Below are 17596 nucleotides of genomic sequence, written 5' to 3'. Positions count from 1 at the left end.
AGCATTGGCAATACATGGTACAGGCTAATTTGGTACATCAGGAGGACTGAGCATGTCAAATTATGGCATAACATTAACAGGGTCTCCTTCAATTCACAATCCAAAGACCAGACACCCTTTCCAGGGATTATTCCTTTCATACTTCTCTGCCCTCCATTGGAACCAACCTCACCCGATTCCATTTCATCTTAACAGTAAGCACACCATTTACCCCAAATCTTTTCCTTTTTTTTTATCCCCCAGCACTCTCCCTAGCAGCTACCCAGCATGTCCGCTGGGTGAACAGGCCGCTCCTTCTCCCACCTGGCAGCTAAGACCTAGAACACCCATCCCACCCCCCCATCTGCACTTCAGAGCCTCACCATCGCTCCAACAGTTCAGGAAGGACCTCAAGACCTGAATGTTCAACCAACAGGAACAGGCTGCATGATCCCACAGCATGACCCGGAGCATGAACCCTCAGCGCCCGAGACCCTCCCGGGTGAAGCAGCCGTGCTATACAAATCCTGGTTGATTGATTGATATTCATCTGTACCATTCGCACCCTCTGCTGCCAAATTCCTCCTTAGTTAAACAAGCCAGAGGACTGGGTGACCGGATGGTCTCTGACTAATGCATGGTGGGCACACAGCATAGGAATGCATGAGTGCTCCTTTTACCCCCGCCCATGCTTAAATCATGTCCTCTCCTATAACACTACAAGTCACAAACACCAATTACCTTGGTAAAACGCTGTGGGGCCACAACCCTCTTGAGTTGGACCTGACCTGGGCCACGCTTACAGCCTCTCCTTCTTTAAGGCTACTTTGGCTACCATGATAAATACTTGCTTTTAAGAGAATGCCTGCACTATCTTCTCCCCATTAATAGAATGGGTGGCATTTAAAGTGAGGGGTGTCTATTGCTACCATTACTGTCTCGCTGCAGCCTGTTATGTAAGACCTGCGCAACCCTGAGACCCATCTAAGCCTGCTCTTAAGAGTGATAGTGCAACATGACATGAACACAGATGCATTATAGAACACCAGAATCAAACATGAATAACTCTTGGAAAGACTACCAGTTCTCGATTTTTGAGGCCTATTCACAGCATATGCACACAGAGGGTGATAAGGCGAGTGCGTTATTGGCCCATATGATTCAGCCTGTTTCTTTGCCTGCCTCTTTGCATACATTAAACCTTTCTGTGATTACTCTTTATGCTGTTCATTGTACCACTCAGCTCAGTTGGATATTAACAGAGCATTCATGAACACTATGCTGGACTGTATAGCACTTGTCCTTCTGTAACCTCTGATGGTTTAGATGCTTCACTTTGCGATTTGAGGCTACCACAGGTCTTCGTTCTCCATAGGAAAAAACGGAGGACCCTTGACACAAGGAGAATTGTGCTATGCTATCAGGGAAATGGCACATAAAACAGCAGGGGTGGATGGTTTACCCGTCAAATTTTCTGCTTCATTTGCTTCTTGATTGGTTTCACAGCTGGAACATCTTTATAACCGTTCACTGGAAGTGGGAACCCTACCACCTACTACCTGCCAGGCCTTGGTCACGTCCCTCCTTAATCTTGGTCATAATCCAGAGGATTTATGCTCTTATAGACTTCTCTTCCTTCTTACCATTGAGTATAAGATATTAGCTGAGGTGTTAGTTAGCGGGTGGTTTCTTCCCTCTACTCCCTGAATTGATTCACATTGATCAGTGTGGGTTTGTGCCACAACGGAGTATATCCTTGAATTTACATTGTTTTTACAAAGTTATGGAGGTGGCTGAAGAGTGCTATTCCTCAGTGAGCTGCCTTTTTGGATCTCCAGTAAGCGTTTGACACCGTGGAGTGGGGAGTATATGTTTGCAGTGGTGGCTATACTCCGTCTTCCTCCTGCTTTCAACCGATGGATCAAGCTTTTATATATCAACCCCACAGCAAGAACTGGGAGTCTCATTTCATCACAATATCTGATATCTCATGGTACAAGACAGGGATGCCCGTTGTCCCACTTGTTGTTTGTCCTAGCTATGGAGCCTCTGAACCAACTCTAACAAATGGCTGATAACTGGGGTATCCGACCAGGCGGACAGCATGATTGTCTATACCCGCAACTTGGGAGAGGACCTGACACCAATCTCTCGGGTCCTTCATATGTTCGGCGAGCTGTTCAATCTCTGAGTTGGCTTTGCTAAGTCCTACACTTTCTTGTTTCAGGATTTTGGGTACGCAGTCCGTGCCAGTAGCCTGTCATACGTTCCGATATTTGGTTATCCAAATACATAGAGCAAACACAGGTTTAATGGACATAAACCTTCAAAGGGCCATATCCTCTCTGAAGTCCCAAATTAAATTCTGAACTACGTTGCCTCTCTCCGGAACGCCTTGTCAAAAATGGTGATGCTGCCCCAACTGCTACAGTATTTTGTTAAATTAACAATGGTGGTCCCAGTGGCCAACTTTATGACTTTTAACTCCTTTTTGATTGACTTGCTTGGGTGCAGGGAGGTGATGGGTTCAAATACAAAAAAATGCAGTTACTGCCTGAAGAGGGTGGAATGGGCACTCCGGAGTTCAAGACATATATTGCTTGGTGGGACAGCTACAGTGGCTATCCTACTTTTTAGCAGGGCTCCACCTCAGTGAGTATGCGGTGCATGTGCTCACTGCGATTGTTATTGCCAGTAGCAACATAGCCCCCTCATCTTCCATTATTGCTCGATAATGCCATAACTTATTGGAGGCACACTCTCCGATATACAAACTCCGCACTGTGCCTGGAATATTCTGTTTCTGGCCTTGCCCACTGCTGTTGGTGCAATCTCTTCGGTGTGGCTTGCGCTCTGGGAGGATAATGGGGTCTTTACGATTAGAGACCTCTTCGCGGAGGGCATATTGATGACCCATCAAGATTTCACTCTGCTCCTTTTCCTCCCCAAATCCCTTCTGCTAACACATGCATCCATTCTGAGATGTTCGCACACACTGGTCACCTGTGGAAGGTGAACCTGATCCACATCTCTTGATCTAGGCAGTATATGAAATTCGGCCATGTAGACATCTGGTCAAGTGGCTTTACGGGGTGTATGTGCAAATTTACACAGTAACTCGGACCCTTTACGGACACTTGATTTGAATAGTGCGCTTCATGATGAGGAACTACATTTTCTTCTTGAATATCCCAGTGGAATCTCTTGCAAATACCATTTTTAATTTATACAGTTTTTCCCCTTTTACACAGGGCATACTTGACACTGCTGAAGCTCTGTAGAATGTTTCCACCAGCATCACCCAGTTGTCCGAGTTGTTCCTTATCGTAATCAGACATTTTGGTAGTGGGTGTGCTATAAAGATTTTCTCTGACTTCTTGGAAGGGTTTAATGCATTCACCATCAAATGACACTAGATCCTTTGTCACTGCAAATGAACCTCAGTAAAGGCTCAGTAAAGGCTTTACAGTCCACGCAAAATTTGGAATCCATTGCAGAGAGCAGCCATCCATTCCCAATAACATCCTCACTTCCCTCAGGGTAGATGAAGGATTCGTCTTCAGGATTGCAGAAATGCATTCTTCTGAAACTTCCCTTGCCTCCTTGTCAGTGTGATGACCAAGATAAGTCATTTCTTTTTTACAGTCTTGCACTTTTGTAGGTGAGACCTTATGACTGTTGTCATCAAGCTGGTTCAAGAGTGCAGTTGTAACTAGCTTACATCCTCTTTTGACATTGATGCCAGTAAAAGGTCATCGACACACTGAACTTTCACTGAGTTACAGGGCAGCTGTAAACTTTACAAAACTTTCCTTAGAATCTCACCGAAGATTGATGGACTTTCTGTATATCCTTGTGAGATTCAACACCAAACAAGGACTTTACTGAGGAACCGAAATGCAAAAAGGCAGTGGCTGTCCTCATGAAGAGGAATAAAAAAACGCTTGACAAAAGCCAATGACTCATACCAAGTAGGTATGGTTGCTGTCCAACTTAGACACTCCACCAAGTGCAAATTTGAAGGTGTGTCCCCAAGTCCACATTTGAGAGTGTGATGCAGCCCAGAATGTATATGTCTTAAACTTAGAAACCAGGCCCATTGTACTGTACGCGGAACAAATAGTGGGGAAGACAGTCACAAAGTTTTGCATATAAATCATCTGAAGTAGGTGTGTCATTTTTGTTGTGTGATGTGTACACCCCCTTTAAATAAAAGAGATGCTAGAGTTGCCAATGTATTCATGTGCAATGGAGTTAGTCTGTGGGAAGTTCTTTGCGTGAGAGCTGAGCCTTTGCATGGTGGTGGAGAGAAGGTGAAGCCTTATATTTGTGCTAACACTGTGATTATATAAGGAATGTCAGAATTGGAGCACAACAGCGGCTTCAGAAATTAATTGGGAAGACTCATTTTATAAAAGAAAACTCTGCTGCAGAGTACGCAGGCATAGGGGGCATTTTTAAGGTGTAAAGAAGTAGCATGGGTAGCAGATAGCTACTTCCTTACACAACGCAGGTGTCATAAAGGGTTAGTACATGCCGTAATGCTAAGAAAGGCAGGTTCATTGGTAAGAAGACAGTAAGAAATAAAAATGTTTGTGGAAGGGGTCAGAACCTACTATAAAGAATAATCACAATCCTTTTCACAGGATAAATTAGCAAGTTGAATCCAATATGCGATTGGACGTCAGCTGATTCAGCTCTACAGTGGTCCTGGTCTCCTCCTGGTTCTTTTGAGGAAAAGTTAGCAAAAAGTTTCTAAATCCCAGCTTTTGCAGTCTGGACAGGAGGAAGACACTAACATCAGCCAATGATCCACGACCTGGAAGCCACCACTTAGGAGTTATTAATCACACCTACAGAGGCCTGCATACGGGTCCAGGGCAGGTCAGTTTGCAGCGGAGCAGTTACAGGAAAGGCCTCTGGAAGCGTTTGTTGTCATTGTTGCTGAAACAGAAGGTCAGCCACCTGACGCTTGGAGTCACTTCTGGGATTCTGGGCTCAAGGCAAGCAGGTCCAGCCTTCCTTCAGGATTTAGGCAGCAGGGAAGTGCTTCTTCTGATCTTCACAGGTCCAGCAGTGTTCTGAGGACAGATCTGGCAGGGGGTACACTTTTATGCCCAGTGCCAGCCTGTGGGTGGAGTGCATTCCTTTGTCCACCTTTTTAAACCAGTTCTGGTCACTCCCTCTACCCTGCTGGGTTTGGCGCCAACCTGACTAGAGAGACAAAGGACACACAAGCCCAGGTTTAAGCTGCATCTGCCAGTGACCGAGAAGGCTTCATTTGAATTGAGGAAGGGGCAGAGTATAGTCCCCAAGCTATCCTTTGAAGCTCAGGAAGGGGTTGGTACAGCCCCCAGACCAGACTGCTCAGGAGAAGAGCACACCTTTCTACAGCCATGGCCCTTTGTCCACTGCCTGAAAGCCATACACATAACACTTTAGGGAGGCCATCAGGGGGTCAGGAGACACTGGAAGGAAGGCACTTTGACTTGGGAAAGGACAACTTTCTAAAAGTGTAATTTCCAAAATATCAATATAGACTCAGACTTTACCATTAAGTTGGATTTTAAATTACTATTAAAATTAGTTCTTGAATCATTTTTCTACCTGTCCCCAAACTGAAGGTAAGCATTATATTGTGCTATAATGTAACCCAAGGACTTTCTGTGGAAGGGCCATCTTTGCTACAGTGGAAAGTGTAGATGTCCTACTTTTCAAATACCAAGCACCCACACTCTGTGGGCATTTAGGTACTACCATACAGATGACTTATAGAAAAGTATATGCCTACCAAAAGGTTTATTTTGCCAGGTCAAAGGCTGTAATGGCAGGCCTGGAGACGTGTTACATCTCTACTTTAATGAGTGCTGCAGCCTCCTTGTAACATTTAGTTTACAAGCTATAGGCACATGTAGTACTATATCCTAGGGATGTATGCATAAATTAAGCGTGCCAATCTGGTATATGCCAAATTTATTATGCTTAAAAGGGTGGGCACAAGCTCTTTGCCTCTGGTTAGCAGGACTAAAGAGAGCAGACTCCCAGAGCCAACACAAATGAGTTAAGTGAAAAAAGCAAACATCAGAGGATATATAATAAAAAGGATTAATTCCCAACAGAGACAATGATGTTTGGATGTGGGTCCCTTTGGTACCGTTAGCTAAATGTGTGAACAATCAGAAAGGTTCTACTGTTAAACTACCTTCAAACCAGTAACCTTTGACTGTCAAATGAATAATACCATGGATTTACAAGAGCCAAGTGGTTTCATGAGTTGTAAGAGGCTGAAGTTTCCTTTGTTTGTTTCCTCTGTTGTACAGTACCATTGTCTAAAACAGTACACAATTCGGAGTGAAAACAATTTTCTATCCTGGATCCAGTTTGGGAACTGCGAGTAGTTCTGTTATGGAGCTATGAGTGTCACAAAGACTGGGCATGTAGCTTCTTTTGGTCGTGATTGAAAAAAATATCTCACTGGTGCATGCATGGACAGGAAGAAGTGTCTCCTATCCCCAAAAAATGCCAAGATATAATACCCCACTCATTCCAGAGAAACAGTCTGATACAATGCATCATAACTAACGCTGATGTTTCAAGAAATACATAGCTCACAACCTGGTTCCACGTAGACAAAGTCTGAGTCAAATTTTAGGTTCCTGCAAATATGATTTATGGAATTAAACTGTGCATTCATATAAAATATAATAACCTTGCAGCTTGCAAAGTTGTGCAGTGTTTAAGGAAAGCTCTATCTTTTTGGATTCAGAGACATGAAGTATAGCTAATAAAGCAGCACAGTCCTTTATCGTTGTCAGTATCCAGTTTGAGCTACCATCTTGGAAGGATGCTTAGGGTGGAGGATGCATTAGAATTTGATGAATAGTCCAATGTCCCAGCCACTGGCTAAGGCTCCTTTAGTCAAATTGTCATCCAGATGAAGACAAGACATGAACAGTCTGTTGGACCCAAGATCTGACATTGCATCTTGCTGCAGAAGACACCCTCTTGAAGTGCAGAAGCTGTGCATGCTCCAATTTGAGAAGATACATGATCCAACTCAACCCAAATAACAAAGGCTGCTATCTGCACCATCCAGGCATAAATCCCTAGAAGTTGGGTCCAGGCATAAATCCCTAGAAGTTGGGTATGCTTGCTGAATGTGCACATCAACATTGTGGCCCTCATTATGTCTTTGGCGGTCTTTCTGAAAGACAGCCAAAGCGTTGGGTGCCAGAAGACCGTCTTCTGCCCACCATATTACGAGTACTGCCGGATTTTCGCCACATTTTGGGCCAAATTTTTGGCTGAAATCCTGCAGTAGTCGTGCTGGCGGGCAGAGGCGCATGGGTGGTTCCACCACCAGCCCCGCTCTGCCAGAAGGACTCTACCAGCCATATTACGAGCAGTGAAACGGCCGGCCAGACAACCTCCTCGCCGAATAAGGTAAGTCAGGCGTCTGACAGGGTAGGGGGTTGGGAGGGTTTGATGTTGTGTATGAGTGGGTGTTTGTGTGTGTATGGGTAATTGTATGGGTGTGTGCATGCGTGGTTGAATGTGCATATGAATGTTGAAGTGAATGACTATTGCAGTGAATTCGTGCCTGGGTGCATGTGAGTGAATGCGTGTATGTTAGTGTTGGTGAATGAGTGTATGAGGGATGCGTGTGGGTGTCAGTGTGCATGTGTATGTATGCGGTGGGTGGGTGTGAGGGGAGGAGCGTGCTGTACCTGAAGGGGGAATCGAGGGAGGGGGTGCTGTACCTTAAGTGGGGTTGAGGGGTTCTGGTATGGAGGGGTTGTGGGAGGGGGGGATTTTGTTTTCCGGGGGCGGGGGGGTAGTTTGCCAGTGACAGGAAAGAAATTCCCTGTCACCGGTAGCCTTTCAGTCAGGGTTTTTGTGGCAGTGCTACCGCCACGGAAAGCCTGGTGGAAAGCCGGCTCAAAATACCACCACCGGTCTTCATTCAACCGCCTGGTCCGAGATGCTCATCTCTGGCCTGGTGGGTCAAACCGCTCTGGCGGTCTGTGGCAGGTTGGCAGAGGCCAACCCACCACACTCATAATGTGGCGGTGTTCACCGCCAGCCCGTCGGCGGTGAGACCGCTACCGTGGCCCTGGTGGTCAGTAGACCGCCAGAGTCATAATGAGGGCCTATGTTTTAAAAGGAGCCCCTGGGTCCTTAAAAGAAAACAAAAATGTTGACTTCAAGGAAAGACCTCAAGAGAGCATGCCATGGTCCCCTGGGCCACTGACTGCTTCTACCTGGAAGGCACCTGCAAATCAGTTACTGCCTCAACTCAGGGTTTTGTAACTGATCAAAAGTTTCCAACTGATTCAGCTAATGCATACTTTTTTGACTGCTGCTAGCGCAGGTATTCTAAAAAAAATATATATATATATTAATGAGTGTTTATGTATTTTGAATAATAAGTTAATGTAGAAAATAAAATAACGTTGAAAAATAATGCACACATTTGAAAATGTGATCACGAAGAATGGCCACCAATGTTAACGAAGTGTACTAATCAATGATTTAATAATATGAAATGTTGAATATATGTTTGACTAATGTAGTAATATGTCATATAGGGTTATGCCGTAATCTTTAGCTTTATTAATTGTAGGCCTTAACATAGCGAGTGTCTTGGCCTACTTGCCAGTCCTCATGTAAAGCTGTATTTCTTAAAGTTCAATGAAAATGCTGACAAAGTGAATTAAACTGTGAATGTCTATTGTATTGTTCAAATGTGCTCATAATGGAAGCTTTTCGTGTGAACCGACTGCTAAAAGAGGACGTTCCTGCCAATGCAACATTTTATGTGTAATGTGTGTGAGACTGACTTTCCCAGGACAAGAACAATGAAGATATTGACTAGAGTAGAAGCTGCAAAAATATTGTTACCTGACAAGCCGGATGATGACATTGCAAGACGAACCAATCAACAATATTAGAACAGTGAAATATTAGAATTCATAGATTTGGGATATTCATTTTATCAGACAGAGTGTGAACATTCGATTAACTGACCAATAGGGATTTGGGGGTAGGTTAGCTGACTTTGACTTAACTATACTTCACAGTGAGAAGACAGTCATTCTCAGAAATTCTGGCCACGTCTACAGACAGTCATTTTTGCCCATATTCTTTCTGACAGAGAGGTTATTATTTTCTTATGTGTCTTTACTACAGCCATGCTTAACTTTAATGCTTAAAGACTTTGCCCTTTTAAATTCTGATGCTGAAGCCTGATGCTTTGCTGATCAACTGATGTCCTGAGGACGAAGACTGATTCTGATTTGCTGATCCACCCTGAGGATAGGTATAATTCCGAACTGTGATTACCATGCATATTAGCTTTTTCTTTCTAGGTACCAACTGCACTGTTTGGATAGAGCCATAGTTAGATGATTTTTTTCCAAATTTGTGTTACTAAATTATTTTGCATGAAGCCCAACATGCTAAGGCTAATCTGACGTTAGTTAAGGATTCTCACTAATGAATCATGATAACGGGGACAAATGCTTGATGAATTTCTCTGCTAAACTTCATGTACTTCATTTCATTGACGCAGTTGACTTTGCTATTGATTTGCAGCATAACCTTAGAATGTGTTGTAGTTCAAGCTTATATTAGGTTGCGTTTCTTCCGCCACTTTAGACAACCAGTATTGTTTCTGTATATGTTTTTAATCTACATGACCTTAGCGTTGTTAATATAGGGAAATAAACATTCTAAACTTTTACTGAAGGTGTGTTATTCATGACTGAAAGGTCATGGTGCGTGACAATTACTGACTCCATTGATTATTGATTTATTGATTACTAATGATTAGTGAGTATTGTGTATTGATTATGTACTGGATCTATGGTGAGAACATCTTAATTGAGAGTCAAAAGGTTCATCAACCCATTTGCGTCCCATTGTAAATTTACTTATTAAGGTCAGGTGCGCTAACACTGCCAAAGAACACTGCGGCATCTCCTTCACCACCTAGCCTATCGTGATTGGTATGGATTGCAAAAGCAGTTTGATGACTTATTAAGAGTTTTCTCACTAGAGAAAGGACTTTCGTACTTCACACGGGTTGTCTGCGGTATCAAACCCTATACTTTTGTAAAGCACAAACTCTGCGACCACAAAATACATGTGTGCATGCACTTAGCACACATGCCTGATATGTCGGGAATCCATCCTGATGAGCGCACACTCCCTCTAGGATCAAGGAGTACCCTGAAGTTGAGCCTGTGGAGTAAAAGCTGCAGACCCTTGAGACCCTTGTGTCCGTGGCTACCAAGCATTGAGTCTAATGACACGCCCCAGGCTCTGAGCCCTCCCTTCGAAACATTTTGATCAGTTTAGCCCAATCTCATGCTACTGGAAAAATGGATGGTCAGAGTAATTTGTATGATATTACAACAGCCTTGTGCAGCGAGCACCGACAAAATTGTGCCTCTTACGTTATTTTGTCTGGATCATGTTGTGTTATTGCTGATTTAACCCCCTCATGTCATTGAACTCACAGAACTTCCTTCTTGGTTCGTTGCACTCTGACACTCACTGAACATCCCTTGAAATCTGAATCCATAATTCGCTGTGCTACAAAGTGAGTGGCTCAACTGCCTGCTCGAACACTTGAGGCAAAATAGGGCAGTCTTGTTTGCCGACCGTAGATATGGGAACGACATTGGATACCATCTTGTTTATTTAAATCCGTACCTAAGTACACCAGCCTGGCCGAGTTTATAAGAACATTTTCCAACGCACACACTCTGAGGGTGGAAATTGATATTTAGGAACAAATGTGGGCTATGTTCGGCATCTTTAGGGAAAAAATAAAGTATTGCCTGTTTCGTGTGGTACATTCTTCCATCGATTCACATATGCAAATAGGCCTAGAATGAAAATAAGTGTACTTTGTATTGATTTTCTAAATTCATCATGAACGATTCTCTGCCTATTTCGTCATGTACTCATGTTCAGTTCATATGTACTGATCTATTCTTCATTTTTTTAGGCAAGATTTGCTACCATAAATCTTTAATGTTGGAAGCAGAAATTCATATGTACAAGAATTGCTTCATGGCCACTACTGGGTTCAAGACATGATGAAATAAACTCTGAACATGAAGTGTCATTATTCTACTTACAATCCAAAACCGGTCAGTTGTAAGAGTTTATATTCAAACTATGTTTTAGCTGTAGCCCTAAGGAATTAATAATGAATGTAAAGTACAGCCCATCCAGTAGTCTTAAGTGGGTGCAGTTTATATTTTTCATTTTGTTCGTTGTGTAGTTCCACACACATAAAGCTGTTTTAACCCTTACTCTAGTCTAGTGAGACTACTGCAAATTTGTAAAAATATTTTAAGTTGTAGACATTGTGGGTACTGGAGTAAGTCATTTGCATACTTTTGTATACTTTTTGTCTATTATCTGTCGGTTTGCCAGTATTAAATGTAATTTGACTTCATATCTAACTACGAATGTAATCATTTTTTAATTTGGAAAAAACTGAATGTGCTGGTGAATTCTAACATTTATAATGTCGCATGACGCTATCCATCTTTGTTCAGCTTGTTTTACTCCATTCTCAAGTTTTTAATTTCAGTTTTTTTTTTGTTGGTACAGATAAGCATCTTTATCATGTTCCATTAGCCTGTCGAGAGCGTTTTCATAGTTGCCTTCTAAAGTATAAAAGAAATCATCATACAGGCCATTGCCCCAATTTAACTGGAAAAAATCATTCCCGCTGTGCCCTTGTCTGATGAGGGATGTGTGGGCATATACTGATGTTTGTGTGGACATACAATGATTGTTGTGCATTTATAGATGGAGATGTGAAATGTCTGTTTGATGCTTTGTCACTTGGTCTGTTGTAGTGTCCATGATATATAATGGTGGGCGTTTTGATTCATGATTTTGATTGTATTATTTTATGATGTGGATGTTTTAACATATAATGTAATAATTTAAGCTGTTGTGTATTGTGCAGTATAGTCTATGCTAGTGGTGGAAAGAATAAGGTTGGTTGTATGTGCTTTTCACCCAAAAAAATAACTGCTTAAAGAATGTGATTCCAAATCTTTTCTTCACACAATATTGACAATTTTACATTTAATAATGTTTTTCACAGTGTAGACAAAACCAACTTGCTTAAAGTCTTTCTTGACAAAATAGTTCTTTCTTTAGGCTGTTCCCTCCCCCCCCGCCCTCACTTCTTAAAAGGTGTTTTTTGGCTCCTTTATTGGGGGGTCCCCACTAACTTCCTGTCCATTTCTTTCTAGTTTTTAAGACTCAGCCTTCCGTGCCCCATGTGATACCCCCTTCTGCTTGAAAAATTGTACACAGAGTCTGAAGTGTTTGTGTTTTGTGTGTATAAGACAACATGGGCTGTGTGTATCTATCATGCATAATTGATGTGTTTACTAGCCTACATGTATATAGAGTCCGGAGTTTGTACAAAGGTCTGTATCATATATAGTGTGTGTGTGTGTGTGTGTGTTGGATGTGTTGATTATAATGCGTATGTCGAATGCCATGGAGTGCATCTGTATATCAGATGTGTGAGTATAGTTTGTAATAATGTATATCAGTCACCATCATGTGTGTGTATATCAAACAAGAGGATCAGATTTGTGTATTATTTGTAGTTTGTGTGTGTTGGGTGTTTTTGACATTTGGAGTGCATGTACCAGGAACATCTTTGAGTATGTTGGCCATCTGTCTTAAGCAAACACTGTTGTTCAAAAACTCCATTTTAATTAGCAAATTTCTCACGTGTCCCGACTTCGGGACTATTTGCAATCTTTTGCAACCTCAAGTGTGGTGCACCGACTAACTTAAATGCATTTCTTGGTGCATGGCAACATACATTTTCTTGGAATGGAGCCACCTCAATAATGTTTGTTTTTACATGGGCAAAATAGGACCCTGGACCTTCAAAGTAGCCGTATTATGGCATTCCCAGCCAAAAGGAAAGTAAATTAGTGAATCAAATAGAACCACAAACCATATAGTGGCCCACAAACAGAGTGTTCAAAACTCTCTCATTGCCAGTATGTAAGTAATACATGAAGCAAATGAATGAGACACCTTAGAATTATGTGTCTTTTGAAGGTTTGGCTGTAGGAACTCCAAGAAAAAGGTATATTATTGAGTTTGCATAGATGGGCATTTTCACTGATGATTGGGGAGCACTGCAGCTGTTTGCTCAGGTTAGCACTTGGTTTTCTGGTATCAAAAATGGTGGTGGTGCATCTGACAGGAAAGAACTCATTGTAGAGGTTCTCTGTTTGAAGATATTTATCGGCTAAGTTGGTCTCTGTCATTAGTTGTAGTGTTTAGAAGATGGTTACGCTTACCATCTGAATAACATAAGAAAAGAATCAGTAGTGGTATTAGCCTACTAGGGTTTGGAGACTCTGACCAACATTCAGTTCTGGTGAACTCACCTGAACTCGTATATGCAGGATTATATCCTCAGTGTTGGTCCTTTTGGCGGAGGCCTTCCACATTTGGCAGTGAGGTCACCTGAACCACAGCATTCTTCAAGGGCCAATAATCCCTTTGCTACTATTTAGCGCAGATACTAAATAGCAGGTGGTAGTGCATGAAAAGGTGAATAGCGTATACATAACGGTAACCACAGTGGAACTTAATTTGAAGACTATAACGGCAATTGTTAAATGCATATACACTCTTACCCAAACCATTGTGACCCTTATTGCAAGAGAAAAGGACAATAAATGAAGAGCTCAGTGGACTAGATGCGTGATTTCCTCTTGAAAATCTAGAGAATTCACAAAGAGTCCCTAATGTTCATGTGTTGGGGTGAGCTGGAGGTTAGGAGCACTCTGGCTAAGAGAAGCTTTTGGACCCTTTTTTAACAGAGCTTAATGCTGAATCTCACAAAGAGGCAGTACGGCGACGCTCATCATAACAAGGGAGAGTGATGTATCTTGACCAGAGTCTTCTATTCTTCTGGATGTGTAGCCCAAGACAGTTCATAGAAGAACAAAGTTACAAGAGTTGCAAAAATACATTATTAACTGTGGAACCCACACTACTGTTCTGTGTACTGTTCAGCTGAAAGTAACGTTTGGTGAGAAAATCATGGTGATCAATCTGATGGGGAGGCCTCTTCTTTCGTGGAATGCCTTAAATTGAAGAATTCATTCTTCTGAATAGCTTCATCTCTGCTTTCTTTTCTCTCTTAGGTTCTCATGTTCCTTTACTGTGTAATTGACAAAGTAGTACTGCTTGGTGTAATGGTGCGTGATTCTTGCATAATTGGGTTGTTCTTGTGTTGACCACTTCTGCTTAGATAGGATTCGAGTTTCATTGCAGTTACATGAATTCTCCCAGCATATTCCAGTTAGTGGAGTTTTATTACACTACAGTATATTTAACTCTGTGTATTAGCTGCTTGTTTGCTGGTGTTTCCTTGTATTTGATGTTTTTCAATGCCACTTTACCAAACAACATTTCCTAATTGCGTGATGTACCTTGCATTTTGATGATGCAGTATTGCTTGAAAGCCTTATAAAGATATGTGATAAAAAGAAACTCTGAACAATTACATTTTATTACTTATTAGCAATACCTATGCAAATGACAATTCTTTGAAGCTTGCGAACGTGTGATTTCCAGCAATTCATTCGTTTAGAATTATAGGAGGGTAACACAAAATAATGGGGATGTTCACGGAGGATTTTGAGTGACACCAATTAGACAACAAGATCGACGTTCTTCTTGTGTAGTTGATGATTTTTTTGCAATCTATAATTGTTATATATAGTCCTCAAAATAATATGCCTCTGCTTTCGTACGCTACACAGCATAGAGTTATGGGTACCATGCATAACGTTGTCTCTCCTCCCCACCGTCCCCCAAAAATACCTGGCTGTCTGACACCTACCACTCAATTTTTCTTTCCCTCCCCCTTCACTCTCTGTGCCTCCCCTATTCCTACCGCATTAGTGCTGTATGATGTCCATCAGCACATCACTGACAGACTCTCTGAGATAACTCCATGACCCTTTTTTCCACTGAAGGTATCCAGGCTATATTTGCATCATTGCATCACACATGTTAGGGATTCTAGCAGTACCCAGGGTTTGTGTATCCCTCTGGAGGGTATCAAAGAAATAGCCACAATGTAGGGTAATTTTAAGGAAATGAGAAAAAAAGTGATGTGGCAGAAAGTGAGTGTGTTTTTTTTCCTCCACAAAGGTGACATCAACAAATGGTTTACTGAGATAATATCAACATCTTCACAGGTTTCAGGAACAGGCAAAGTTGTACAAACAATACAACACAACACAAAATGTTCACCACTTTTTTGAGTTTTGTAAGTAGTAGTTGTGGTTTCTACCTAATTGAAGTTTGTGATGGAAAGAGGTGTGGAACCATGGGCCAATCTTGGAAGCTATATATTTCTGAAGAGTAGGCAGAATTAAGTAAGGAATCATTTGTGTAGATTTATAAGGGAAACCAGTGTGTGAAATAAAAACGTAACCAAAATAAGAAATGGGTAACAATGTTTTAATCTGTAATTTTGTATATTGACTCCTGATTTACAAAAGTAATATACCATTACGTCTGACACCCTTCTGGTCACAGGGTTCTACAGCGTTTGGCGGTTGTCCAGAAACACACAATGGCCAGAACGAACAACTGCATCTCCTAATGGTTTTCCTTATTTACCAACCATGCATCAATTCATATGGTGTAACATCTAACGAAAGAAAACAGTAATGAAGGAAACCTATGCATTTTTTAATTATACCCAAGATAATTAGATTAGGCATAGTGCTTATTTGTACATCTCTGAATTTGAGATCACAGACACTATTGTGATTCAGGGGGCATTCTGCAAAATGTGTTTTACTTGCACACCGGCATCCATTTGGAAGCCAAAAAACAGTAGAGAAATTCAGTTGATAATAAAAAAGATGTTGCTACAAATCTGTGTTCCAGCATTTTTCCAGATAAAAACTGTATTGCGCTTATGTGGCTGGGTGTATCATCTGCGGTTTTCATAAAGATTTCACCTTCTAAACTGAATTATTCTGGTGATGTGGGTAGCTGTGGTTTGGGCCCAAGCTTATCGCCACGCAGAGAAACTTACTAACCTCAGAAATTTCTGAAAGCTAGACACCCAGGGGAGTCCAGAGTGTTTTGTCTTGCGTGGATCCCCCCACCTTCTCTGGTTCACAATGGCCATTAAACCTGAAACGTTGACTACATTCACACATTTTCCTCACATTTCTGTGATGGGAAATGGATGGAATCTGTGGAGATCTACAAAGTTCCTTGCAACACAGTGTTCCCACACTTAGCCTGCTTAAAACATTATCCCAGTTGTGTCACCTGTGACTGGACTGACCTGAAAACACAACAAGGAATGATCAAGATTTCACTGTGCAAATTGACTAACACTGGCATTGTGATTTGTGAAGGTATATGATACTGGGTGTGACCGCCACCCAGGGAAATTTACCATCCCAGGCATTTCTGAAAACTGGAAATCCATTGAAGTCCAGGATGGTATGCCTTGCGTGGATTCACAGAATTCCATGCATACATCAAACTTTGGCTAGGATCACAGGTTTTCCTCACATTTCTGTGAGGGATAGGTCTGACACATATTGGGGATTAACAAAATAGCATCAACCAGTGTGACCCTTCACCTGGTAGCAATGGTTCTCCATTTATGGGGCTGAGCCTATCACTTGCGACAGGAACTAGTCAAAACGTGGTCCATTGGAAGTCAGTATGGTGTCAATGAGGTCCTCACATTGGTATAGTTTTGGTCCATTACAATATTGAGTGTTGGAATACAGGGCATACCCACCAGACGATCCTAAAACCAGGTACAGAGTGCCCCATCTTATTAGTTGCCACGCCATCCACTTCCTGTACTCCCCAGTCTTTAGATGATCTGTTGGATATGCATGCACAGCTGTTTGCAGGTCAAGGGGTTCAAACACAAAATGATACTGAAGTATGGGGCAATGCCCAGAGTTCGCAAGGTCAGGAACGTTCCATTGACTGTTTGAGTTCAACTGGAAGAACATATCTATGTGCCGAAAAGGTCATAGTCATTTGAGTTTCCTCCATGGATATCACCCATTATTGTAACCAGTAAGAAGAATGGTAGAATGAGCCTGTGTTGACCTCAGGTCGTTAAACCAAAACATTTTAGTGGACTATTTTCCCCTTCCAAAAAGTCATGAAATGTTAGCTCAGCTGGTGGGGGTGAGAGGTTGTGAAAGTGTTTACCACCTTCGATTTTAAGGCAGAGTATCACCAGGTAGAATTGTGTGAATAGTCTTAAGTCCTTCACATGGTTGAGTACTCTTTTTGGTGCTTACAGATTTTTGCGCTTGCTGTTTGGCTTGACCTCAGCGTCATCAGTTTTTCAAAAGTTAATGTTCAACCTTTCTGGGGCGATTAAGCATGTGATGGTGTACCAAGGTGGCATACTGGTGTTCACTGATGATGATGAGAGTCACTTGAAAGTGCTGTGTGAGATGTTGCGATTTACTGTACCCCCAGTGGAATATTTGGGACATGTTCGGTCAGGGGTAGTCATTAAACCCAAGACTGATTTGGT

General features: G+C 42.0%; 1 protein-coding gene across 5 annotated transcripts in view; it reads left to right on the top strand.

Moving 5' to 3' along the window:
• The window catches only part of IL15 (interleukin 15), a 438031-nt gene that overhangs the window by 99974 nt on the left and 320461 nt on the right, over nt 1-17596 (top strand). For 4 of the 5 annotated variants that reach the window (XM_069242574.1, XM_069242572.1, XM_069242571.1 and 1 more), the window contains one exon: nt 10994-11138. The exons of the other annotated variant lie outside the window; for it this stretch is intronic. In XM_069242574.1, the coding sequence (XP_069098675.1) occupies nt 11103-11138 (36 nt within the window). In that variant the 5' untranslated portion in view covers nt 10994-11102. The remainder of the gene's footprint in view (nt 1-10993; nt 11139-17596) is intronic. 5 annotated transcript variants of the gene reach the window in all.

Source organism: Pleurodeles waltl, chromosome 1_2 (genome assembly GCF_031143425.1).
Source record: "Pleurodeles waltl isolate 20211129_DDA chromosome 1_2, aPleWal1.hap1.20221129, whole genome shotgun sequence".
In the NCBI taxonomy this organism is placed as follows: domain Eukaryota; kingdom Metazoa; phylum Chordata; class Amphibia; order Caudata; family Salamandridae; genus Pleurodeles; species Pleurodeles waltl.
Note: the sequence above shows the minus strand (reverse complement) of the source record. Positions and strands in the feature narration are given on the sequence as shown.